General features: G+C 37.4%; 1 protein-coding gene across 1 annotated transcript in view; it reads right to left on the reverse strand.

The window, feature by feature from the left end:
• Positions 1-26,485, reverse strand: part of UVSSA (UV stimulated scaffold protein A) — a 51,232-nt gene that overhangs the window by 15,973 nt on the left and 8,774 nt on the right. The window contains exon 7 of the mRNA XM_084286791.1: positions 11,906-12,014. Coding sequence (XP_084142917.1) covers positions 11,906-12,014 — 109 coding nt within the window. The remainder of the gene's footprint in view (positions 1-11,905; positions 12,015-26,485) is intronic.

Genomic DNA, 26,485 nt, shown 5'->3' on the forward strand with positions numbered 1-26,485 from the left:
ATTTTATCCTTCAGAAAGCTTTTTCATAAAAGAATTGGTTGAAATGCCACCCACCCAAAAAATATCAACAAAAAAATCTCAATTTCACACGACTAAAATTTTCAGCAAATATTCTCAGCTTTCTTACCAAAAGCAACCTGTGTTTTCCTGACATGTTTTAGCTGTTATTAAATTGGGACTTTCCTTCCATCTCTTGCCCCCTTACAATCCTGAAGCAAGAGAGTCCCCAACCCCGAAGCTGTATCCTGACATATTCTTGATTAGATAATTTGTTTTGTTAGTTATTAATTGTATCACAAGATATCAACCAGAAAAGTTGATGTGGGTATCTGTGACCTAACCACTAAGTGACAAATTGCATGACCAGCAGTGGCAGGTAGCTTTGGTGAAAAAATATTTACAAAGACAAAATTAGATCAACATGATTTTACAGAGACCATATAGACATACATCAAAATATGTCAGAGAAGATATCTAAGGTCTATTGCATGCTGTCTTTCCCTTCTTTGTTATCTACAAAGTTCTCATTGAGCGCACTCTGTACTTTATTTAAGTCAGTAACTAAACATTTCATAACTAAAGACTAAATCATATACATTTAAAACATAGCAAGCTTTTGAGGACAAGCAGAAATTTAAACACCTGCAAAACACAGGCAGGTGCCCCTGCAGCAAATTCTGTTCTGCAAATAGCAACCATCAGACAGAAGTCTTCAATGAGCCTCGAGTGTAATGACAGCACAGAGTCAGAAATTGTCCTTTATGTCCTGGGCAAGCCTCCCAGGCTGACACATGTCATCTGCACCCGCACTGGGAGCTCTTAAAATGCAAGTAGTGCATCCAACACTGCCCACACACATGAAACACTGAACACAACATCTACCTTGCCAGCCCTGACCCCACTCTTTCCACCTTACAAGGTCTGCCAATCCCGATTCACGTGCACCATCCTGATCTGGATTCATCTGCACCATACTTTCCCTATAACCTATGGGGTACAACAATGCAGATGGCATTGCCTGACTCCAGCTACAGGTTACACTGGTGAGCTAGTGACCTTCTAGATCTTCCCCCTAGGTAAATATGAGCCTATACTTTCCAAGTACCTAAACCAGGAGGTGAGTCCTTATGCAGGGAATGACATCTCCTCCTCCTTTCTGAAGGCTCCAAGCTCAGGGAATAGAAGGAAGCCTTGTCAGCTCCCTGATTAACCCAGCCCATGGACATCCTCTCTCTGCAGGGAGCCAACAATTCCAATTCAACCTCCACAAAGCTGAAGCTCCTAATAAAGAGAGGGTAAAGAGAAGAAGACATCCAACTGGATCTGGCTTGCATATGTGTGGCCTTTCAACTTTGCTGTATACAGCAAACAGTCACTTCAGTCATTCCCAGATCTTCTGAATACAATTCCAGAAAAAATTCCAGAAAGAAGACAGACGCAGAATACTCTCAAGGTGAGGGCTCTTCTAAGACCACTGACCACAAACGTCTCTCTCCAGTATGGTTTATGCTAGTCACAGCAAAGGAAAATATTTTAAGAACAGGTAATGCAGGGCAGAGGTCAGTAACAACTGTGGCAGATGGCTTACCTTTCCTTTCAAGACAAGAGAAAGAAGCAAGCAGGACTCAGAGAAGAGGATAAAAGAGTACTAGCCACCAGCAGTCAATAAGGACTCACATTGACTCTTACTCAGCCATGCCCACATCATCTTCTCTAATGAAAGTGAGAACGTCGCATTCACCTTGTTGTCTAACTTAGATTCCTAAAGTCAACAAGCCTTTGAAGAACATCGCATTGTTTTTTCTTTTTTTTAAAATCATTTAACAGAGTAATCGATACATTAGAAAACAGACTCAAAATTAGCAGAAGGACCAGTAATAACAAATTATAATTAAGCATAATAGCAGGGGAATATCTAGGATATTAGATATATCTAATATCTAAGATAATAGCATAAGCAGAGGAATATCTAGGATAAATAGCAAAAGAAATGATCTCATGCAATTTATTCAGCTGTGGACTTGCCATTCAGGAGGTATAATGGTGCCCCCATAAAAGTGTTTTGTAACAGTAGTTAGTAATTCACTGAAGGGAATAACTCTGAATGTATCTATCTGGTAGGCAGGAAGGATAGGACTGCACCTCAGCTTCTCTCATTTCCACAGAAAGGGAAGAAGCCCTTCTAAGGTGCTCTGTGAAACAGAAGTGAAACAGAATTAACTTGAAGTATTTTGTTACAAATTCAAAGCATCAGGATTTAGATGAGCAAGCTTCCTTTTATGTTAGGAACAGTTACAAGCATGTTAGGAACAGTTACAAGCAAACAGAGCCTTTGGCGACAACAAGGTTAGCTGAGAAAAATGTGACAGACCGTACCTGTAATGCTTGGACTGTATTTGCATATTAAACATTTAGCATTTAAATGTTTTTTTGTTCTTTTTTTTTTTTAATGACAAGAATGCCTCTCTGAAAAGAGCTGTTCAAACCAAATGTTTTGAGAGCGCTTGCGTTGTGTACCTTTTGCAAATTGCCTTTAAATAAAAAAAAAAAAAAAAAAAAAAAAAAAGCAGGTATACATCTCTCACCACACCTTTATTGCTCCTTCAGAGAGAATATGTGCATATGTGACAAAAATTCTCAGAAAATCCTCGTTTTATTAAAAAAAATTCTATGATGTTTATGGAAAGCATGATTGCTCATACACTACACTGATTTTGTTTGGGGGGAGAGAGGAGGAGCACAGCAGAGACAAGCACTCAGCAACATAGAAATGAGATAAACGGACAATGTGACATTTAGATAGATAAAATCACATTCAAAAGATCAATACAGGAATTCTTAAGAGTTACAAGAAAAACTATTTTTTCCATTGATTTCTTATTTTAAACCATTAACAGAAAAATGGCTAAAAGTAAATACCTTGCTACATCACCTCTACTGTCTGTGTTGTTTTTTTTTTTAAATCTCTGTTTATAAAATTAGTTCTTGCTAACCAGATAGAGTCACCACACAGACACGGCTATCAGAATGGCATCCAATGTCAGGGTGGGTTTTGTTTTGTTTTTTAAGACACAGGTGGGATTAAGTGTCGTTTTCAAAGTAAAATTCCTCTTAAGAATTCTGCTGTTCTGTGCGTTTTCTTTAATGCAAGTACAGTACCTGGGCTCAAATTGTTCCAATAGCAGCTGTTAGAAAGAATCATAAAAATGTTCAAATCCCCTTTTTTGTTTAAATTGACCAAATGGCACCTATTTGCCTGAAGCAATAAAGTAGACCGCGTTCACAAGACAAATCGATAGAAGGAAAGAGAGAGGCTGGGGTTTCAGCTGAAGTTAGGCTGCTGAATGCTGACATTATTGATTTTAGCTAGTTCAGCTGGCCTTGTAATTAAAATGTAAATTTGAGAAAGAGATTATGTCCTGACAGAAACGGTGGGATTAGGGGGAGATAAAAGCCCCTCAGTGAAAATTCAGAGAAAGAGCGAGCACAGGTTTCCTCAGCTGTGTGGATTTAGACGAAATCTAGCTACTTCAGATTCACTTAAGTTTAATTGAAAAAACGGAGATAGAATATAAACAAGTGCTACCGACTTCAACTTTCCTTAAAAAATACAATAATTTCTGCTTTCCATTCGTTGAATCTTAGTCAAGCCGAATGCATGTGATTTGTATTAGTACAGAAAAACTCCAAAACTGTCAAGAATATCTAGCAGTTGAGGTACAATATTTATACACTTACTCTCTACTGTTCTCATAATGAAAAAATCAGAATGCATTTTATTCAAGAGCCACAGTAAGCTTTCCCGTTAAGTAACTTTGCAAAGCTTACTTTACATGGACTTACAGACCAGAGAGTTTAGGGCAACATCTGGGGCAGAGCTTCCGAACAGCTTCAGTGTTTCAGGCCAGTTTTGCTATCTCTCACCAAGCACAACCGTGTGCATGAACACAACTACCATCGGTGATGACGTGGTAGGAAGATGGCATTATCTCTGGTTCTGCTATCCATAAGGGATGAAACTTTGAATTATGTAAGTCACCCCTGCCAGACAGCTGATCATTATGAAACCATTACAAATTAAAGGAATATTCAGTTGGTTTTTTAATTGGGAGAATGAGAAATTTCTTATTACTAGATGCTATAAGCAAACTCTAAAAAGTCTTCATACAGGGATAAACAGGTTACAACATTTATCTTTTTTTTTTTTTTTTTTTTTTTGTGGTAGGAAACTTCCTCATTAATTTGAAAATTGAGTAACAGATACAGTTTCTTATCTTACCCTTGAAAGCCACCAATCAAACCGCTGCTGCTGGGGGAGGATGCTGAAATGCCAGAGGTGGTTTCAGCAGAAGTCTCACAACACAGGGGAGCCATGCACACAACGCAAGGCAACTTACCACATGGTCAGCTGCACATTACTGTTTCTACATAAATTACACTGCTTTCAAAAAGTCGTCAAGAATTTATAACCAAAGATTTTAAACAACCAAAATCAATGCCCACAGCTGCCTTTTAACGCACGCACATTCGTTTACATTTATTGAGAAGTTTTCGAGTTCTACTTTGTTAGTCCAAATTTCGAAATTCAAATCATTCAAAGAAAAAAAGGTAAGTTAGTTAACTACAAAATTCATTAACATTACATAAAGTGTTTAAGTATTTAAAGTATTTGTTTGGCTTATATTATAGATCATGCTAATTTGTTATAATGATAATTGTCATTAATTAACCCTTATTACAGATGTTTTGAAATCGTAATTAAGAATCAGAATAAATCAAAGTAGCAGTATTTAGGTTAAAATCTTTCTATTCCTCACACCCTGATCTTTCAGGCTTCTTACTTATCCTTTTACAATCCCTGGCCACTGCTCAGTTCCTGCCAGGTACACTAATATCACAAACAATTCAGAAGTACAATCAGCATCCTGTACAGTCACTAATTTCTAACTTCAGAAGGCATCCCATGGATGCTGTGTCCTGTCAGATTTCCCGTGAAACTTATTTACATAGAAGGACCTTGCTTGAAAGTGAGGAAGGGCTTGCAGAATCTACTGATTAGGATGCATCAGAAGAAACATCTACAGTCGATACTTCTACATGGATGTAGAAGTAGTTTATTGGAATGTTTTTTTCCATAAATATGCAATTATCTTCATTTCAAATACTGTATTATCAAAATTTTACTCAATTGTTGTCCTAAGCGTAGCTATATAGAATGTTTGTCTATATACAGATATATTCAAAATATTAATATAATGAGGTTATCTCACCTGTAAAATTGTAATTAAATACTTCTAATGTTGTAAATGCTAAGAAACATTCAGACTGTATGTCACATATCCAATTATAGCAGATCAGGACCAGGGTCCTAACTCCAGTGCTGATATTTGTTATCTACACATCTATAGTAAAACAATGCATGCTATTTCAATCATGTAACAACTTTGATTTATATTAAAGCACTTCTAGCAATATTAATATAAATCTTATTCTAAATACTGGGCTCCCATTTAGGGAAAGAAACACAACTCTATGTGAACTGCTTTTTTTAGAATTTGGGAAAGGGGATCCAAATTTCACAGATTACCAAAAGCTGAAAATAACTAATTCTGTTTGTCCTTCCTCCTGCAAAGCCTGATTTGAGTTTTTTTCCATTAAGAAGTCCTTGTTTAGCCTAACATGAAAGAGCACAATGCTCCATGTTCTTCACCTGTAGGAAAAATTCCCTCGGGAAGTTTCCAAGGTATGGAGAACAGACAAATCAAACCAGACTAAAAAGCCATTAGGCTTTTAAAGCAGACCCCAGAAAAACTGAGAAACCATCATTTCATTTCTTCTCATTTAAATAAAAGCTTAAGTGTAATTTTTAATTTCCATTTATCCATCACATGTGTTTCTACTTAGTAATTCAACAGCCAGCAGCACCTCACCAACTTAATTCCCAAATACTAACGCCATCAAAAACATTTCATTACAGTTGAGGTAGGACACAATCATTTGGTTAGTTTCAGTGATGCACATTTTTTGGCCTGTAGCTGATGGAAACAACTTGCTGAGCTGCTCTTCAGACATACATCTCTCCCCAAATAAACTCACCTTTTGTTTTGTATGAAACACTGCAACCTGTTGGCAACAAAAGCTGCTGTACCAAATCCATATCAGTGTTCCCTTACTTGCACTGACTCATCTTGAGTTAAGTCTTACCATGAAAAACAAGCAACCACTTCAAAAGCCATTTCAAAATGATTTCAGTAAGTTTTGCAAATATGCCTACCACCAGGGAACCACAATCAGTCCTAATAACAGAAAACTAAACAAATTATTTTCCTGAAAGACTAGTAAGGACTGAAAACAAGTCTTTCGCTAAGTATTCAGACACATTTAGATGCTGTAATTAGAGATGTGCTCAACACTAGGCGCACAGAGTTTGTGCTTTCTCCCTGTGATTTCCAGATTTTCATGCATACCATTAAAAAACATGGGATAGAGAAATACCTAACTGGAAAATCAACAGACTGTAGAAATGCAATCTGTTAGTCTATACAGTATGTGTATATATATATATATATATATATATATATTTATATATATATAAACACACACACATATTTTGTTGTTGTTATTCCCAGTACAGGCTGTTAATGGTTAGAGAAAATACCAAAGCTGTAAAAATCCCACTCCTTCAATGAGTGGCTACAACTGTGAGTTTATCCATGTTTCTAAAACGCTCAGAGAGCTGTGCTAGAATACCTTGTGTAGTCTGAAATATTCCAAGTTCTCTCATTGTAAACGCAAGTGGTGAATTCTCTACTAAGGAAATAGTTTTGTGTTTTAAGTTTGTTAAGTTGGGTTACAAGCCTTCTTTCCCATGTTGCTATGACATTTCATACAAGAAAATAAAGGTACTTAACACACAAAAAAGACATGACCCAGACACCATCAGATTAGGAAAGGCAGTTTGGGGACATCTAACCCACAAAAGCACATCAGTCTGTGATGCGAAGAGGGAAGAATTTCTGAAATGGACAGAACTAACCCCTGGGATTTTAGAAATGCAACATTGATCTTGATATGAAAAAAGCCCAAACAGATTTTAAGACACAATGTGAGCCACGAAAGTGGTTATCAGGGACCTAAAAACATTTTAGTATGAGGCTTAAATACAAGAAAAATAATCTGATGAACAAGATTTGAAATAACAGTTTATGTTCTTGATTGAACAGTCCTTTCCCACACAATTCTGAGTAAAGGTTGAAACTTGATAACCAGTTGACGGTTTCCATAATATTCCCAAATCAGATGGCTTGCCCATGTCACCACTTGTGAAATGACAATACCACTTCCCTGTGCCTCAAAGTGGTATCACGTAAATAAATTTGTGGATGCATGCACTGAGACCCAGGCAAGAATTACGAGTCACAAGAAAACCTATTAGTACCTTGATATTACTTAATTAGAGTGGGATTCGACTTTTAGACAAACACCCACATTTAACCATTAGACACAGGTGCCTGAGCTCTCTCTGCAGCAGAGATCTATGCAATAGATCAGTGGTGTCAGGAGAGGTAACAAAGGCCCCTACATTCCCTGAGTGGAACAGTTTCCCAGACTCCATGGCCCTCTCTAAGGCACCAGCAGCAGAAGAGGGCAGTTGCTTGAGGAGGAGCTTTGGACTAGATCAGAGATTGCTCTGTTTTCACCTGGAAAAGCACCTCTCTCAAACCTGATCACTTCCCCACGTTGTTCAGAGCTCAGCTACAGCAATGTCAGGGCAGGAAGGAATCTCTTCTCCTGGTGTCAGCTCCAAACTCTCTTTGGCACAAGAACCATGTCGTATGCCACAGTTTCATTCTTGCCCTTATCCACCTTCAGGCTTTAAGCCAATGCAATGGACAGCTGATGAGCAAAGGCTGGAATGTGCGAAATCTCAAGTGGAAATAATGCTTTATTTTCTTTAATAGTACCTCCTCTCTCCCCAAAGCTTGCTTTTAAATAAAAAGCACCTCAATTTTTAAGCAGTTAGCATACTGACTGTACAAGAGGAAGTTAATCTTCAATAGAAATAAGCAGCATTGGTGCAAAGTGCTGAAAGAACTGGAGTGATCCTATGAAAATTATCTTCACAGTGCCGTTTCTTTTTCAGCCCAGCATCTCTCTTTAACAACGAACTGCATTTACGATGGCTCTGTGGTACCACAGGACGGCTGGGCTCGTCTGTTGCAGACATCAGGTGCAAGTGTAAATAAGGATTATACAAATGGGAGGTCATTAAAAGTCTGGTAATGCTAATTTGGCATGACACCCCTAATGGGTTATATCTTCACACTTCAGTTATCTAATCACCTAAATTCTTTTAACAAATTTACATTTCATCTTACACATGGAGATTCAAATTGACTTGTTTAATTCTCCCTCCACCCAAAATGTGCCCATGCTCAGTTTATCTTACATATTAAATATCACCATCAATTTTGGGTTAATCGTTATCAGCTTTATACAAATGCATGCACACACAGAGTTATTATTATACTTGTACATGGCTTCATGCGTATGCATACAAAACCTGCCATCTTTATCTTTTCCTTTTCACTAAGTTTTCAAATCTCAGAAGAACCAAAAATGGATGTATGTGTTAATTGGAAACAGCATCTGAGCTTGAAAAGTTGCACCTTGTTGGTAGGATACTTCCATTTTCCTAAGAGAAGTGAAAGGCAGTAAGTGACTTTTATATCAAGAATCTAGATGTCACATTCCAATCCTGTTCCATGGTCAAGTTTTACATCTTTTTTTTCCTGCTTAGTATAAAAAGTTAATTTGAGAAGTTGTTCGCTTTTCCTGGTTTGTTCAGGTGAAGTAACACAAGAAAAAATGCTTTAAATTGTTCACACCTTCTACACAGCACTGAGAATATATTTTACATGGAAGGTTTAATATTGCAGTTAAGATATTCTGCTTGCACAGATTTTCGTTTTCTTAGCTAGGCCTCCTCATGAACTGAACGTGAACTAATGAAATGCAGCAAAAACCCAGTAGGATTACATTAAGATAAATCTAAAGTCACCGCTATGATAACTGCTCTTGCACATGGAATAAAGAACCATATTTAATTAGAGAGGTGGCCATCTAACACAGCCAACTCTCCATGGTAACATGCTACTTTGAAATCAATAAATTCTTGTGCAATACGGTAATTCACCTTTCTAAACAAAAATGTGCCAAAGGGATGCTTACTTTGCTTTTGCTCATTAAAAATATATACACAAGTGAGTCCAGCAGAGCAAATACTGTTCCTGATTTTACTCATGCAGACCTGAAGTAATTACAAAGAAGTCAGTTGATTTATGCAACACATATACTGGCTTCTCAAACAGATTTTGAACTAGTAACTGATAGTTAAGTGCTTTCTTGGACCAACTTAAGCATGGAAAGATGGAAGAAAGGACATGCATAAAAAGACTGCCTGAACAGATACTCTTTCCTGAATTGGGAGTGTAGGTAGTAACTTTAAACGACAGCAAGAAAACCTGAATGCCTTCAGGAATATCAAGAACAGTTCATTTCTTTCAAAACGCTGTTTTTAACAAACATCAAATAAAGACCAACCAAGTGTGACCATTAGCCCCCATGAATGTATGCATACAAAATGAGAGAGGTGTAATTTCTTGATTGGCTTCTTCACAATAAGGCACGTTCCTATCAGCAAGAGTTTAAAAACGAGGATTTCTTAATTCATTTTATAGAGATTTTTAAAATATCCTTGAATAGACGGAGTACTACGGGTACAGTAGACCAGACTAAGTTATCGTAGACTTGTTCTTTTATCCTTTTCCATGATCAGGATTAAAAATGACAGCTAAGCGTTGTATTAGTGTCATACAAAGGGTGGTAAGATACTTTATTTTTTCAGTGTGTGTCCATGAGAAAGACAGGAGAGGGAAGGGAGAGAAGGAAAAGAGCACATTTCACTTCCAGTAGAAGTTAACAAGTAATAAAGAGAAATTTCATGTCGGGACTCATCAGGCTCCTGTTAATGACACAAAAATCAGGTTCCAGTGCCCAGAACTATTAAGGACCATAGCTATCTTAATAACCAACCTCATTTGCTCCTTTATTTACTATCACCACCAACATTTTGTTTTGCTCTCGTTAGCTATGTATGCGTAAGAAACGTTTCACAGCTACCCAGAAGGCAGCTCTCCATTTCTTCCATTATATTCTTTTTTTGCAAGTCCCATTATTAGCAATAATTAGAATTTACTCAGTGTTTATTGCAGGACAGAGGCAGGTGGGATAGCCAACACATGCTTCTACCATTTTATTAAAATCTAACATTTTTTCCATGAACAAAGGAAGAAAAGCTGCTCAGTTCCCATGTGTCCTTGTATCCTCAGCCCTTCACCACGGTTCTCTGTTCATTACTAATGAATACACCCCATCCCCATCTCACTTTCCAACCTCACCGCTGTCTCAATACTCCCTGTTGCACTTCACCTTCCCCAGCCTGTGGCTGGACAAAGTACCTGCCCTCCAACTGTTTCAAGCCATGCGTGTGCTAAGAGTCAAGCCAAACGACATTGCAGGTGGGGAAAACCAACAGGAGTGCAGTCTGATCAATGTCCAAGGGTGCCAAGGTGTCCTCGCAGGTTAAGTCCAGATGGTTTGTGGCAGACTGAGGCCCTAGCAGGGCCCAGCAGATCAGGAGATGTCCCTGAGCTGACCCCAGCCAATACAGGTTATCACCGCCAAACATCTTTCACTGTCTGTAGCCAAAACTGATAGCAGAAGACAGTTAAAAGGTCACCTGAGCAGCAGCATCTTGGGTTTACACAGGCACACCTCTTTGTTTTATAAAAAAAGAGGAATTTGGCTCATAGAGATAATAACTCCAGCCTGAATTTTATGATGCAAACCACAGGTAAGTTACACATAAAGATGAATGGGATCAAAAAAGGCAACACAGCAGCAGCCTTACACAAACATCTGTGGAGAAATGTAGGCACAAGGAACTTACTAGAACGTCTAACGTTTTTTAACTTCTATGTAATAGCAGCTACCCTCTCCTCTCCTCTGAACTGAAATCTTCTGACTCTTAAAATACACAATGCTATACAGAGCTGCAAAGCTGCAGACACTTAATAAGCTAGATGGACAAAGGACAATGAGTAACACACTGAGATTTAATTATTTGAGATGAACTTTCTTCAGAAACTCCCCTCTCAATTTCACAGAAATACAAGTATACTTGTTTAAAAAAAAAAAAAGAAAAGAAAAAAAAAGAAATCTTTAGACTGCATTAAAAGAAGGCTTGCTTCATTTAAAGGAAGCAGACAAGACCAAGATTATATTTTGTCATCTGGTATGTGCTCAGTGGCTATAATTCTGTACTTGAAGGTTGAGATCCTTTCCTTATCTTGTGATAACAACACCCAACAACAAAAAAAAAAGCCTATTTTGCGAGCTGTAAGTTGGCTACCCCACAGGAAGAAGCAGCTGCACATCTCCAACTGCTTTTAATACTACTAATTGAGACAAAACTTTACCCCATCTCGCCAGACTGTTACAAATATTTCTAATATTCAGGCTTGTTTATAGCTTCACTTTGCAATCCCTTTGCTCCCTGCGTTTAGCACACATATAAGCACACACAGTGCTGCTTCTGGCTCTAAACTCCAGTGGAACATGATGGAATGAAATAAGCTTCTAGTCTCAGTTGCTCTTGCTCCTAGAAAGTATTTGTTTATCTAGAGCCAATCACTGCTCCCCTATCTATGTAATGACTTCCTCATAGCAGCCAGAGAGATTACCCACACCACTGATCACTTTATTACTTCATAATGGCTGTTTATTTACTTTAGTACAGCAGTAACATGCAGGGATAAAGCTTTTCACAGCTGGGCAAACTCACCATATTCCTTACGCAGGTGGTCTGGAATGTGGGGCTCATAACCTTCCTTCTCAGGGACCTCCACAAATTCATCTTCGTCATCATCGTCATCATCATCTGAGGCTTTCATCTACAGATTTTTTTTTTTTTAAATGTGAAGACAGCTTATTATTTCTCTTCACACTGCAAATATTTAACAGACATTGTGATAGCTCTACTCACACTCTGTGTCAAAAGTATTTCCCTAATTATGTATTTAATCTTTGTCTAAGATTAGAACTTTGCTTAACATTTTATCTCTAAAGCCATCCTCTATCCTAAGGGCTTCTTTAAAGATTACAACAGATGCTGTTGGTTAAGTCTGAGAAAGCATGAAGCTATAAATAAAACCAAAAAAATCTTAAAATAACGTCAAGATTTTGACTTAATGAGCAAATTACAGCCTTCTCTCTTCTCCTTTGGTTGATTTTACTCATTCAGCTGCACCCAAATAGTCTGTGGCATGGTAGTATTGAAAAGCTAAAGGGCTCATAAGCAGTGCAGGCAAACAGGACAGGAAAAATAGACCAGTAGGCTAAAGTAGGAATATTCAGATCAAAGTAAGACTATTCAGTAAAAATATTCAGATCAAAAACTATTCAGATGTGTCTGCATACAACAGTGTTTCACTGTGTTTCTTCATAGCAGCACTAAAAATACTTTGACGTATTCATTTCTTCCCTAATTCATCAAAACCTAACCATTCATGCCAACAGACTGCACAAATTACTACCTACAGGACCAGCAAAACAGGATTTTTCAATTGTGAACTTCGCCTATATCACACTCCAAAATGGAACCCCTATGAGTACCTGAAATATAAAAACGGAGTTCTTACCAATTAACGGGGTCAATTAATAACCTAAGTGACCTCCCATATTTCATTTCAGCCAGCCACTACTGTACACGTGCCAGCAAGCCTCTACGTTATTTTCTAAGCTGGTTTCATACCTGAAAGTGAATTCTTTTCTCTATAGTACGCGTAAACTTCAAGAATCTGTGCCACCCAAACATGGCCTGTGCTATCACAACTACAAAACAGCAAACGCCTACTACTCTAAAAGGCAGCAGTGCTAAAGGTTTATGCTCTGTTGTGTTTGTCCATCTCAGGAATCACTTAATTCTTAACAACATGATTAGCACATTCCTGTATGTTTTCCATGCACTTTTATAAGTCTATGAAACAATAAGGGGATATCAACTAAAAGCAACCTTACCACAGAGCTATTATATTTCCCCCCCCCCACTTCACTGCAATAGATAAGGAATGGCATCATTTTTTGTATTTTCAGCTATGGTCTTTACTTCTCCTGCTGCACCTGACTCACGTTGATATTTGTATCAACTGCTCATTGTACAAGCATGGGAGGATACTGCAGGTTTTGCCTGCAGCAGAATTTTCCCAATTTATTTCACTACTCTAATCGTGTGTCACAGCTGCACAGCTGAGTTCCTTTAAATCATACATATACTCTGAAGCCAAAAAAAAAAAAAATATAGAAACCAATCTTGGTATATTGAACATAGTTAAAAATAAATAACAAAACAGCATTTCTTTTTGGTCAGTATTACTTGCAAGCTGAATTGAAACTCATTTCTAATAAGCAAGGTTAATTGATATTAATATACACTTAGAATGAAAGGATGGCACAAGTTGAAAGTATGATTCTTCCCTTCGTTTAAAAAATGACTTTAGGAAAACAGTAGCTGCAAGTTAAAAAAATTATCTCTATATATTTTTACTTTCTTGAAGAACTGAGTAGATTTACTAGTGCGTCCTTGCAAGAGAATATGTAATTAGTCTTTATCTTAAAATAAAGTCCTAGCATAACCACATTTGGAAGTATCCTGCTTTCAGGCCCCAACTGGCATGGCCAACCAAGAGAGATGCCTGCTGAACCTGACCTCCACAGCAGAAATCAAAACAGAGTTCTAATGACAAGTCAAATACTCTACCACTAAAACTTGCAAAGGCGCTAGATGTGAAGGAAGCCTATTTGTGTTAAACTGCAACCTTTAGAAGACCTTCCTGATGGCCTTTAGAAAGAAAAACACCATAAAGTTTTGTATTCCGCGTAATGGCAGAGGGCTAGAGACTGAAGAGAAGTTTGTTCATATTTTGATTTCAAAATTCTGCTGGTGTTGTCATCCGCTTTTTAACTGTCAGGGGCAATCGAATTACATTTGGAAATAAGACATGCCTATTTCTCCAGCTAGCAGCAGGCCAACATCATACTTTCCATACTCCATTTCTCATTTAGCTACCAAAAAAGACTACACCAAGCTAAAACTTGCCATGGATGATCTTAGTCTACAGCTTTGTTCCATAACGTAAAAGCAGACTAACTTTCACATTATAAAACAGGGTAAGTAAGATCAGCGTATTCCTATAGTTTTTACTCAGTAGTCTGTTCACAACTAAACAGCAACAAGTTTAAGGAATTGAGGAATAATGTCAAACTGGTAAGAAAACTCAGTTCAGACTGATTATTTAACGTAAATCTTCAAATTATACCTGAAGTATCAATGGGTATAACACAAGCACTCACGTGTGCGACAATCTGAGAAGTCTACGAAGAATCCAGATGATTATCTTTAGCTGAAATTTCCTTTCATTTTTTTCACATGCCACTGGAGGCACATGGCTCTCTGTATATTAAAATACTAAAATTAAGCAGGCCTCAACGTGAAAACTGAAGCAGCAGCAACTTTACTGTATTACCTGCACAGTCTGAAACTTTAAAGCACGTGCCCAGGCTGACGGAGAAAAGGCATAATCAGATGCAAATTCACTTTGTTTAGGTACAATCCATGAACTGTGCATTCAAGTAGTATAGAAAACATTAATCATGGGAAACTGTAATTTTTGTTATCAGTCTAACACTAATCAAAAGGGAAACCTGTCACTACCGCTGACCTGTGAAACGTCCCAATTATACTCTTCGGAAATGACAGGAGCACTTAACTTCCTCACTGAGTAAATGACGACGATCAATCAAGTTTGAATAACAATGAGCCACGGAGCTGAAAATTATTTTTTGTATAGAATCTACCCAGGAATTTATGAAAGGTGAAAAGCAACCCAAGGTTTTAGGGGCATTATGGCTTTCAGCTAGTGCACTGCATATCAAACACTAAACAGAATTTATGTGTTTTAATTTTCTAAAAGGTAGATGTGGACTTGGTGCTACAATGCATAACATATAATGCCAGATATTAAATATGGGGGTCATTTTCATAAAATATTATGCTTATTGTTCACACCCTTGAATTTCACTGGGGTCTTCTATTAAATTTAGATTTCCTGTAAAAAAAAATAAATTAACTGCTTAGCTAACTATCGGGAATTAAGCCCCCTTTTTTTTCTTCAAATAGACATAAATCTTTATTTTGATAACACCTCTAACAAGATAAATAAGTTATCTTCTTGCTCTCAAATATGAAGATCACCACTGGTAGAAATTCAAGTTGCACAGTAGCTAGCTATATCTCAATTTATTTCACTCCAGTGAAATAAAACACTTTATAAGAGCCATCCAATTTATGTTGTTTTGTTCCATTCCCTTTCCACAGAAAGGAGGAGAGCTTATGGGCAACGCTATTAGACAGAAAAGTTTTTTGTTTGTTTGTTCTGTTGTTGTTGTTTTTTCCAATTCCACTTTTCAAACATGAAGAAAGTTCCAAAGCAAACTCTACAGATGTCATATAAAAGTTTAGCCACCTGTTATTTACTTTTCCACTACAGGTGAACTTTTTAAATCGTTTAAAAAACAAAACCAAAAAACTATCAACAGTTACTCAGAAGAAATAAACATTTAAGACCATATTTTTAGTGGCAGAATTAGTAAATTGCAATCGATACAAGGGAAGTCACCAACACGGCTTGGCAGTTTTAGAGAAACATTAACTACTTTCTCTCTCCCACAAGAGGTTTGGTCTTCCATTGGATGACCATCAGAGCCCCCAGACACCTGTACCACCACTGCTCATCAAGTCCGATGGAAAGGGGAAGTTTCCTGGTTCCCTGTTAATCTGCTCTAAAACAACAGTGACATTCACTTGTAACTAAATGAATCATGCTTCCACAAAAATATACTTTTTTTTTTTTTCTCTTCAACTGGTAACATTCCTGACTAGGTATCTCACTGTCGAAGGAAACAGGATTTAGCTAGACAGGTTCCAGATTTTTGGGCTGTACTTATTTGCAGATGAGAATACTGGAAAAAAATAAAATTACAGAAAACATACATGCATTGTTTTCATTGTAATCAGTTAGAATACTGTCTCCTCAATTCTCTTAACTTTCATTAAAACCTTAAAATAGTGCTGACTTCTCTGGCTAGACAAACGCTATCAAACCATTTGCTCCCTAACTCATTAAAAAACTTGAAAATCAACAGATGTTTCCTTCCCGATCTCCATCTTAAAAAAGAATAATACTGAAAACAGATACGACATGCCAGCAGAAATGCAATCGTATCTTCTGCTTTGGAGTCATCACTCCAAGAGCCTCCAGCTGTCAGCGTAGCTCAGCGAGACCACAGATCCGTTTAAATGCCTTGCTCATCCATCCCATTTTGTAATAAATACAAATAAATAAATAAATAAACAAACCTCCATCCACTATGCAACACTTAGAAAGATGTAAAGGAAAGCCTTTGGTCCTCTTCCCAGTCTTACACAAATTGACTGCTACATTCTGTTAAGAGGATTTAAAAACCTGAGCTTCTGCAATCATAATTAAAGCAAGCAATAAAATGACTGAAACATACAATGCAATCAGTTTATAGCACTAGATATACGGCGTTCACTAATTATTTCAGAAAAAGAAGGAAGAGAAAAGATAGCGTACGAAGAAGTCGTATCTACTTACTAAAACACCACTTGCAAACTACAGCTGGGACCATTAAATAAATTTTGCATGGTCTAATTAACTTGGTTTGCAATCTCAATTACTTTTCACCCAAGAAATCACTTTTGTTCAGTTTTATGCGTCTGTTTCCTTTTCTTAAAAAAAAATGATGTAAGGCATCCTCAGACAAGTGAACTCTAAACTTCATTTGTCTTTCACCAGGCTTGATGGCTATGCATTTAAAAACCCATTCTATCTTATAAACTAAAAATTAAATGTACTCAGCTGTGATGGTCGTCATTGCATCTGCTATTTATATGCTAATACCCTCACTGGAAGATCTTGCAAATTATTCCACCATGCCAATATCTCATGTGCACCTACTCAAAGCCAACTAAATATTTTTCTAGAGGCAGAAGATTTCTGGTTAGGGAACCAGGATATTTATCACCACAGAACCCAGCTAAAGGGGCAACCTTAAGTGAATACATTTTTTATTCAGCCACAACACTAAACACAGTTCAGTCATCTTCTGTGAAATTTGGGAATGCTCTATGCAGTCACACACTGACTGGGGAAAAAGAATTTCTTCAGTACCAGTAATAGGAACTGCATAGTCAAACAATGTATCTTACAGGGAAGGATTTCAAAGGTCCTCCTTTTCTTTCCTTTTATATTATTCAACACAGGGTGAGAAGTAAATAAATGCTGGCACCTTGACAGATTTCAGAACTGTGCTCAAGTTTTCCTCAATGCAATACAAGCAAAACAAACTACTAGATGAGCTACATTTATAGGGACCTCCCACACACATTCCCTCCTCTCTTCTCCACAATTTGATCATAAAATCAAACTTAGATGACCACAAATTAGACACGTGATCCAGGCAAACCCCATTTTACGTTTACGAGTAAAAGTATCACCGTTCATTCTATTTATAATTGCTCAGCAGCACATAGGCTGCCGGGACAATCTCACTTCTATTAGGGAGTGCACTTTTCACACTACTACCTAATTTTCAGAAGTTAGCAGAAATAGGGCTTGAGCTGGACAAGAAAGAGTAAGTACAATGCTAATAACCAGCATATTTTGCTGGAAATTCCTTTAGCAATAAAAAACTATCCACCTATTGTCACGGTCCTAGAGATGCGAGCTTGAGGTCAACTCAGGACTTGTGTCAAAGCCTTCTCCTTTCTGTCCAGTGGTAAACAGAGCTTGGACACGTCCATTGGAAGAACAACAGTGAGGCACATTGCACAAAACCTGTACCACTCTCTAAACCTGAACAGGTAAGCAAGCTTTGGAAGGATTTTAATACAGGGCAACAAAACTTGACTCAGGAGAGACCAGGAGGTCTCAAGGCACAAGGGTTTTACAAACCTTGTTTTTTTTTCTTGAAATCAATCATTTAAAATGAATCTTTGTTCAGAAGAAATGAGTATGTCCAATAGACGCCTGCGCATTTATAGTTTCACAAAGAACAACCAATAAAGTTACTCTGGAAAATGGGTGCATTTAAAAGCATTACCTCACGAAGATATTGCAAAGCAGGTTTAGTACTTCTTTAGCAATTACTACTTCAGATATGTCCTCAGAAATACTTTGTGCTCCACTGCTTGGGCTCCTATCAACCACCAAAACCAGCAGTAGTCAGTTGCACAAATATTCTTAAGCCTTAAGAAAGTATATCAGAAAAGCAAAGAACTCTTTCATAATCCCAGCTTTCCGTAGAAGAAATAACACGTTCAGGGGTACCAAAGGTCCTCAAGTCTAACAACACATTTCCTTTCCACAAGAGCTAAAAGAGAAGTCTGCTACCTTTCATTATTAAAGCTAATCAAGTTCTCCAATGTAAAAAAAGTCTCCTAAAATTTTCTGCTGATCACCTACGTTTGATACCTATATTTAACATGCAGCATCGTAAGTGACTGTAGAGTGCATTAATCCCTTGAATGTTTTTGTGTAATACTTACTTAAAAAATTTACACCTCTTTTTGATGTACAGGAACGTACCTGTCAGACATGGTTACTGTACACACCTCAGGCACTACATCTTATTGCACAATCATATACATATACATACATATATATATAAACAGTACAATATTTTCTGCTGCTTTTTTCATCCAGTTTATTATTCACACTGGGAGATGAGCTAATCATATCTCACTCCATCAATTTCCAAGTCCTCTGACTAAATAAAGACTGAATTTCATAATCAGATGTGCATTACCTGAGTGTATTCAGTTATTCAAAGAGACAGCCCCACTGCTGGGCTTACTGCTTGTACAGAATTTTTTTTTCTGGATTAGGTTCCAGCAGGTTCAGGTCCCTACAGCAACAGAAGCTCTGGTGCTGGTGCAAGGGAGGCACTGGGAACCACCACAGGAGGAAACAGAGACAGGACTGCCCCTTCTGATTGCTGCTCACCAACTTTAAGCCAACCCCAAAACCACAACCAAAATATATAACCTGCTTCCCTGTTCAGCTCCCACAAGTAATACAACAGCAACCTGCGCACAAAAACCCTACCTGCTAAGAAGTGGATTTGGTATCTGCATAACACACTAAAATATACCTTGTAGAATTTCATTTTTAATGTTTTGAGAATTATGGAACAGATTAAATAATTTTAAAAGGGACAAGCACAAAATAGCATTGCTCATGTCTCCTGTACCTGGAAAAAAAACAAACTTCGTTTATTCTTAACTCATGGGTTATAATGAGTAAAGAAATTCTGTAAAATGCCTACATGATCTTTTATTTGTCTTAACATAAGGGGAAACGTTTGCAGGTTTGAAGACTGAGGTGTGATGAAGCCAGCAAAGCTAGAGAATGAAGAAGCCAAGTGACAGGAAATCCTGTTTAGAGTCCACGCTCAGACAGGAACATACCAGAGCAGCAATCCTGAGATGTTTCCATTCCTAAAAGCAGTAGGAGAACCCTCATTTTTGTCACCAAGTAAGAAAGCAGCTGTCATCGAGCCACTGTCACGGTTCCAGTGTTACCTTCAACAGCCCATATGCTTCAGCTCCCTCTCCCTTCTCCTCCTTTCCTGACCAGGTATTTTTCTCTCTGGCCCTGCACGCAGGCCAGGCTGAAATTGTTCAAAGCCACTGGTTAAGGCTGCAGTGGCCATATCCATTCCTGAACCAAAAAGTTATTTTACAGTCTGATAACTCCAATGGAAACCAAATACCTGTTTCTTTTTCCCTCCACAGAGAAGCCTTTAGGTTTTCCAGTGCTTTTCAGCTAGTCTGAGTTATTTTTGAGGTGATGAACAGTATTTCTATGACCCCCTTGAAATATGTTAGGTAGTGTTTTGAATTATTTAATTCCTTTGTGGCTCAGAGGCCTATATAGGATTACAGCCAAGTTTTAGAGACTGATAAAAAAAACTCACCACTAGTCGTCATCTTTATGAAATTTTAAGAAATGTGATTTTCATCACAAATGGGATATAACAAGATTCCCATTAGCACTCATTCATGCACTCGTTCACCACTGCATTTGACAGATTACCACCCATCGCTCAGAGAGATCAAACTCATGCTACTAAATCTCTGTATCCACCCCCAATGTCTACATGCCGGTGTTGTATAGTTTGAACTCACACCATAAAATCAGTAACTGAATTGCAGTTTACTTCAACGATCACATTTTTGAATGAATCTGAACTACACATTTGTTAAGTTATTCCAGATGTTGTATTTTTAACAGACAAATATGTGTCTCAGCTATATAAACCTAATTTATTGCAGACAGCAAGTCAGCAAACTATCCTGTGCGAGACACAGATAACCTTACTTATATCCCTGATGGTAGATTTTAGGCACAAAGATGTCATCGATGTGAACATATTTACTTTATTATTACTGCACTAAATTTAAATGAATTACTGTAATAAATACACTTGGTAATGTTCCAAATCTGATTTTTTTTTTTTTCTTTTTTTTAAATAAACACCGTCAGCTATGTGCCTCTTCTGAACTTCACATGTATATTCTATTCACCTCAATGTACAGTTTCTCCTTGTAAGGTACAATGGATGAAAGGCAAGGAGCAAATTTATATCCACTACCTGCAGAACAGACATTGCTCGGCATTCGAAGATGAATCAAGGGAGATGACCCTTCGGCCTGGAAAACTTAAACACTTAACATAAGGGTTAACTTGATGATACAGACATCCTACTTTATTTTACACTCTATTAGAAGAGCTCCAAATTGCATTGTGCGACCTGCGAATCAGATAGGGATCAGAGGTCGTCACAGTGACAACTTTAAGAATTCATGACTAGATCTGCATAACAAGATATTTTTAATAACTTCATAACAGCAGCAGGATGCATAGCTAGTGTGAAGCATAAAATACACCACATCCAGTTCTAGAAAGTAGATCAAAACAAAGTAAAATATAACACTAGCTGATTAAACACCTGAAGGAGGAAGTAATATTTTGAGAATTAATTTTACAGTGTTTTGTTTTATGTCAGTCTTATTTCCCAGTAAGGCTTAGAAAAATAGAAAAGCCCTTTTAGCTAAAGAGGGATTTAAAAAGATGTTTCATATATATGTAAATAGTTATTTTACGAGGGTGAAAATGGGGGAGAAGGAAAGAAGAATTATAAGCAAACACTCCATCTGCATGACCTACCCAATATTTTGTGTTTACTTTTACAGTTACAGTTGACCTGGCTTTTTAGACAAATATTACCTAGACCAAAAAAAATAAATTTAAATGTTGCCTGGGGTACTATTTTGATCACACAAATATTATTAAACTTTATTTATTTTGAATACATTCCATGTTAAAATGTATATAAATTGATTCATGTGTGATACTGATATATAATAATCTTTAGGTGTATACTGTATATATTCTTTAGGGGTGATGCTGATATAATTATTAAATATTGCAAGATTTCTCTGAAGCTTTAGAAAACTTACAGTCAATTTACTATTCAACCTCGACATTAAACACTTCTGTTTTTCAAAGTGCAACTTTGTCAGGGTTTTTGTTTGTGTGCAATTTAAAGGCATCAACTGGGGAAAAGATTTCTTTTACAAAGGTGTCCCTCTTGCTCCTTGGGCAGATGTAGATTAAGGCATGGTGAGGGATCACTATGGAAAATGACTTACCCCTCAAAATCAACTTCTCTAAAATTAAGATAAAAGTAAAAAATAATGAGGATGTGAGCACAAGAAGCTGTTACACAATGCAGAAAGCTGGCAGCTGGACCTTATTCTCTACAGCTAAAGGATGATGCAGAAAGAGAAAACAATACAGCCCTTGCTTTTGATCCAAGACTCAAGTGTGCCTTTTTTAAAAAAAGAAAAAAAAAAAAAAAAAGCAGGCACTCACCTTACTAAATGAGAGACTTAAAACAGAGCTGGTTATAAAGCTACAAAATGATTAGGTAGAAATAACTCATTAACATTGATAAAATGCCAAGCTACAGTTAAAGATATGGGAAAAAAAAAATCAGCAACAGTCTAGCAGCCAAGAAATTGGTAGAGCTTTTGGCTTAATTTATTACATAGTAAAATTTCAATCTCCTTATGTATTTTAAGACTAAATTATGACCATCAAATATTTAATTTGTAACCATCATTTATAACATTTTTCTGATATTGTTCTTCCAGAAAAAATCTGAGTTGTATTGCATTAGGGTTTGGGGCTCAGATCAGGTTCAGGACTATACGCAGAGAGCCTCCTCCAAATCTAATTATTAATGACATTATTGAATCCAGCCAGATGTTTCACATGGATAAAATTAAGTACATGTATAAATCAAGATCCAAGTGCACACTTAGATTTGACAGACGATAAGGAAAGGCGAAACAAAAAGTAATGAGGACAGTTAATGAAAAAATATATATTCCTGGCTGATAGTATAACTTGAAATTAAAAATGCAAAATGGAATAGACCTGTTAAATTATCACTCTGCTAATGACAAATAAGCAGGATGTTTCTCACATCATATTTCTTACTAGCTTCTGCCTGGTCAAGTTTTAGTCAGCCTGAGTATTACATTTTTTACTGCTTCCCAAAGGTAACTACATAAGAGATAAATGTACTTTCGGTGTACAAAATATAGCCAATGAGCTACTTTTCTATTTATAATGTGAGAACTTCAAGTATTAATCCAAATGGGTAACCCTTTACGTAAATGATGTAAATTAAATGTAGTGTGCATGATTTAAAATACAGTATATATTCGTGGTCTAAATATCTTTTAAAATTGTAAGACCATTTGCATCTAATCAGCTGCAAATCAGACACTAAAAAAGAAGAAGAATTTTACATGTAGTATTTTAAGAAAAGGGGGCCGACATTACCAAATAAAACTATTCTTAACCAGGAAAAATATTTTTAAATGAGCATTCCAGCCAAATGCAAGTTTTTCCTACAAAAGAAAAACCTTGTGAAATAGGAATTTCTATTAAAACACCAATCTCAGCCAATAATTATAATTGTTCTTCTACAATAAATCATTTAAATAGTCAAGAACTAACGCAACGTGTCTTTAGTGTACTGCTGTTGTACCAAGTTTACCTGGAAACAGACTGAAACGATGGCTGGCTTTGGATAAAGGTGGCATAGAGAAAAATGTTGAGCATGCAGTATGCACTCCCTCTACTGGACACTGAGATTATCCTGAACAGGCATTGAGAGAAAGGAAAGGACATGTCCAGGCATCCAGGTACCCTGAAATAAAAGCCTGTCACAGCGTCTGTACTCTTCCCTCAGACTCAAGCTACAGCTCAGATTCACAGAAAAAAAAAAAAAAAAAAAAAAAAAAAAGATTTCAAAACTCTTGTTTATATTCCAAAATACATTTCCTAGCAGAAGCTAACACCTGATTTACACCCCAAACAAACACTTCGCCATGGTAAACTTGTATAAGCACACAAAAACTCATGTGCCTTTGACCAGTACATGAGGACTGCCACTGTCTGTCCATCTCCCATCCCTATGGGAAATAACTGAGGCAGAAAAGTGCTGATAACTTCTGATCCGCTGAGGGAACAGAAGGAATGCATGGTTTGGGCAGCTGGGATGTATTAACATCTATAAAAGCTGTTGCAAAGGATTTGGTTCTAGACAGTCAAAGGCTAACCTTTGTCAGTCTTTTCCCTCTCCTCCCATAGCTCCTGAAAGGTACAAGCAGAAGGGTGTCATAATTGACTTGGGTTGGCAGGGTCTAAATGTTCCACAGAAATGACAGCTCTCCCTATCATTAAGGCTTCCTGATGGTTTAAGTACTTCATTATCATGGAGGCAAAAAGAAAGAGGTGGTTATATCACATCACTATAAACCATTTCAAGGCCAAGTGTTTCACTGCATGAACTTCTGTGCTCTCCTTCAAGTGAGTTTGTGTAACAAGAGTTCCATAAACCTACAGAAAGTTTTCCTGGAGTTTGCAAAGCAGCAGGGCTTCACATTTTCAGCAAAGATAAAGGCAATCTCCCACTAAAGCCTTCCATTCATCAATTTTCTTGATCTCAGTTTGAGGGTGGGAAAAGCCTTCCTCCCCATACACCCAAACAGAACCCTGAGAAGACATTCTAGCTCAAGTGGGGACAGAACAGAAAGAAAACAGAGAACAAATGAGATGAAAAATGCATTAGAGACCAGAGAAAGGCAGAGACTGAGCACAAAGTAAAAACAAAGTGAGGAGACTGGACAAGCCCAGGTCCCCAGCCAATTTTCCAAATCCCTATTGCTGTATTTTATATTTGCTGATAAAATAAAACCGTGTTCTCCCTGAAGGTCATGTGGTACAGTGCAATAATTACACTCCAAGAAATGAGCAAGTACACAAACGATTCACCTTTATGCTCTCTCCACCTGACAACATACGTACTTCAGACTGTGATCATTAGTTGCCAGGAAAACTGCTATCGCATCAAAATGTACAATTATCACAGACCAGCTACAAAACAGACGATTTTCAGGGGTCCCTCTGTGCACAGAGGTCTCATTTGCTCTCTCTCTCTGTTTGCAAAATGTTCCCCTTCGTTTCTAGATGTGCTCATCTCTACACACACGCAGGTCAACAGCACCCACTGACTCCACATGCTAACAAATGACATCTCTAATGCATGAGGTCTGTCGTCAGGCTAGAATGGCTCTGAGCCAGCACCCCAAAGGACTATTAGTTCTTCTTCTCTTGGATCAAAATATACAGAGGACAGCAAAACTTTGGCCTGGCAAGAACTACAGTTTTGGTAGCACAAGGACATACAAACAGAAGCAGCAACACATAATGAAGGCAGCAATGCTGAATTCAGGAGGAGCTGAATGTAACATTTCATACGCTGACTTAAATATTTGACAGATTGAGGTCTAATAATCACAGTCTAAGAGATTCTGTTGTTTATTTTGTTCTATCAGATTTTCATTTTACCACGTTTTTAAGTTTCAACCAAGTCGTCTGACACATGATTAAAAGATAATTTAAACAGCCTCTTTCTGCAGCACAGAGCTGCATATGGTCAGGTTATAAATTAAAGTAACTCAGCACTAAAACCAAATTTGGGTATTTTCTACTGGAAAAAAAAGAATAACAATTACATACAGTTTTCATTGCATAAGTTAAAACCTCAGTATGTATTGTTTCATTTTGAATGTATTCTTTGAAAGCATTGCTAGGCATTTTTTTTTTTTCCTTTGGAACTGTGGAATTTATTAGCTTTCACCCTTACATACATAGCAGTGATCAGTCTCCAGAAGTGGTAACAATACCACTTTAAACACATACACATGCATGCACGCACACACACACACAAAAATCAAGGCTTGAATGTCCTTTATATCTTGCAAGAAATATAGCAACCAATATTCCATGCAGAGGTACAGCAAATGAAGTCCTGTCAAGCAAATGGCAGGAATGACAGCAGATGTCTGGATTCCTTCATAGCTGGTTGCATAAAGGTAGCACACATATTTCACCGAGGGAAAAAAAAGCCTCTGACAAGACAGTCTAACAGTACTTTTTATTCATAGTTGGCATTTTTGACTGGTGTGGTACATCAGTAGGTGCTAAGATGATGAGCCAAATTAATCTTGATAAAGCTTCATTTGCACAAGGAAAGCAAAGTCTGCAACACTCAGTCACGGCTAAACCAGGCTACCACAGCTTAATCCAAGGTGTAACGTCTGGATCAAGGTTCCCACAGTCCAGACTTTACTCTGGACCTGACCCAAACCACTTATTTTCATGTCAAACTATACAGTAACTCTGTCTGATTGCAACCAGCAGAAACAAGCATTATGCAGCTCTGCTGCTTTAGATACTCCAACAAGCCACAGACTTCTTTTTGGATTTGAATAAAGCGTTTCATCTTTCAGCCTCCCTTTATTCATGAGGTTTACCTGTTTCACAAAAAGCTGTCATAGGGAGCTAATCTTTGTGTAATATTTTGACACTTCAAAGCATTATATACCGACTACTTCTTTCAAGATGTCCTCAGTCGTATTACCTGCTTGCAGTAGTAAGTAAATGCTACAAAGCAGAGACACTATTTTCCTGAATTGGGAGACACTAGCATGGTTTTGCATGCTGTGAAAGAATTACGCAGCATTTACTGAGAAATATGCATCTCCGAAAAAGAAGCAGAGGACGTAATAAAGTTGCACATTAAGTAACTAAGTATAAATATCTGAAACATTTCCCTGTCCAAAAAAATCAGTGCTGTCTCA

This window comes from Netta rufina (assembly GCF_964035555.1).
Source record: "Netta rufina genome assembly, chromosome: 4".
NCBI classification, from domain to species: Eukaryota; Metazoa; Chordata; class Aves; order Anseriformes; family Anatidae; genus Netta; species Netta rufina.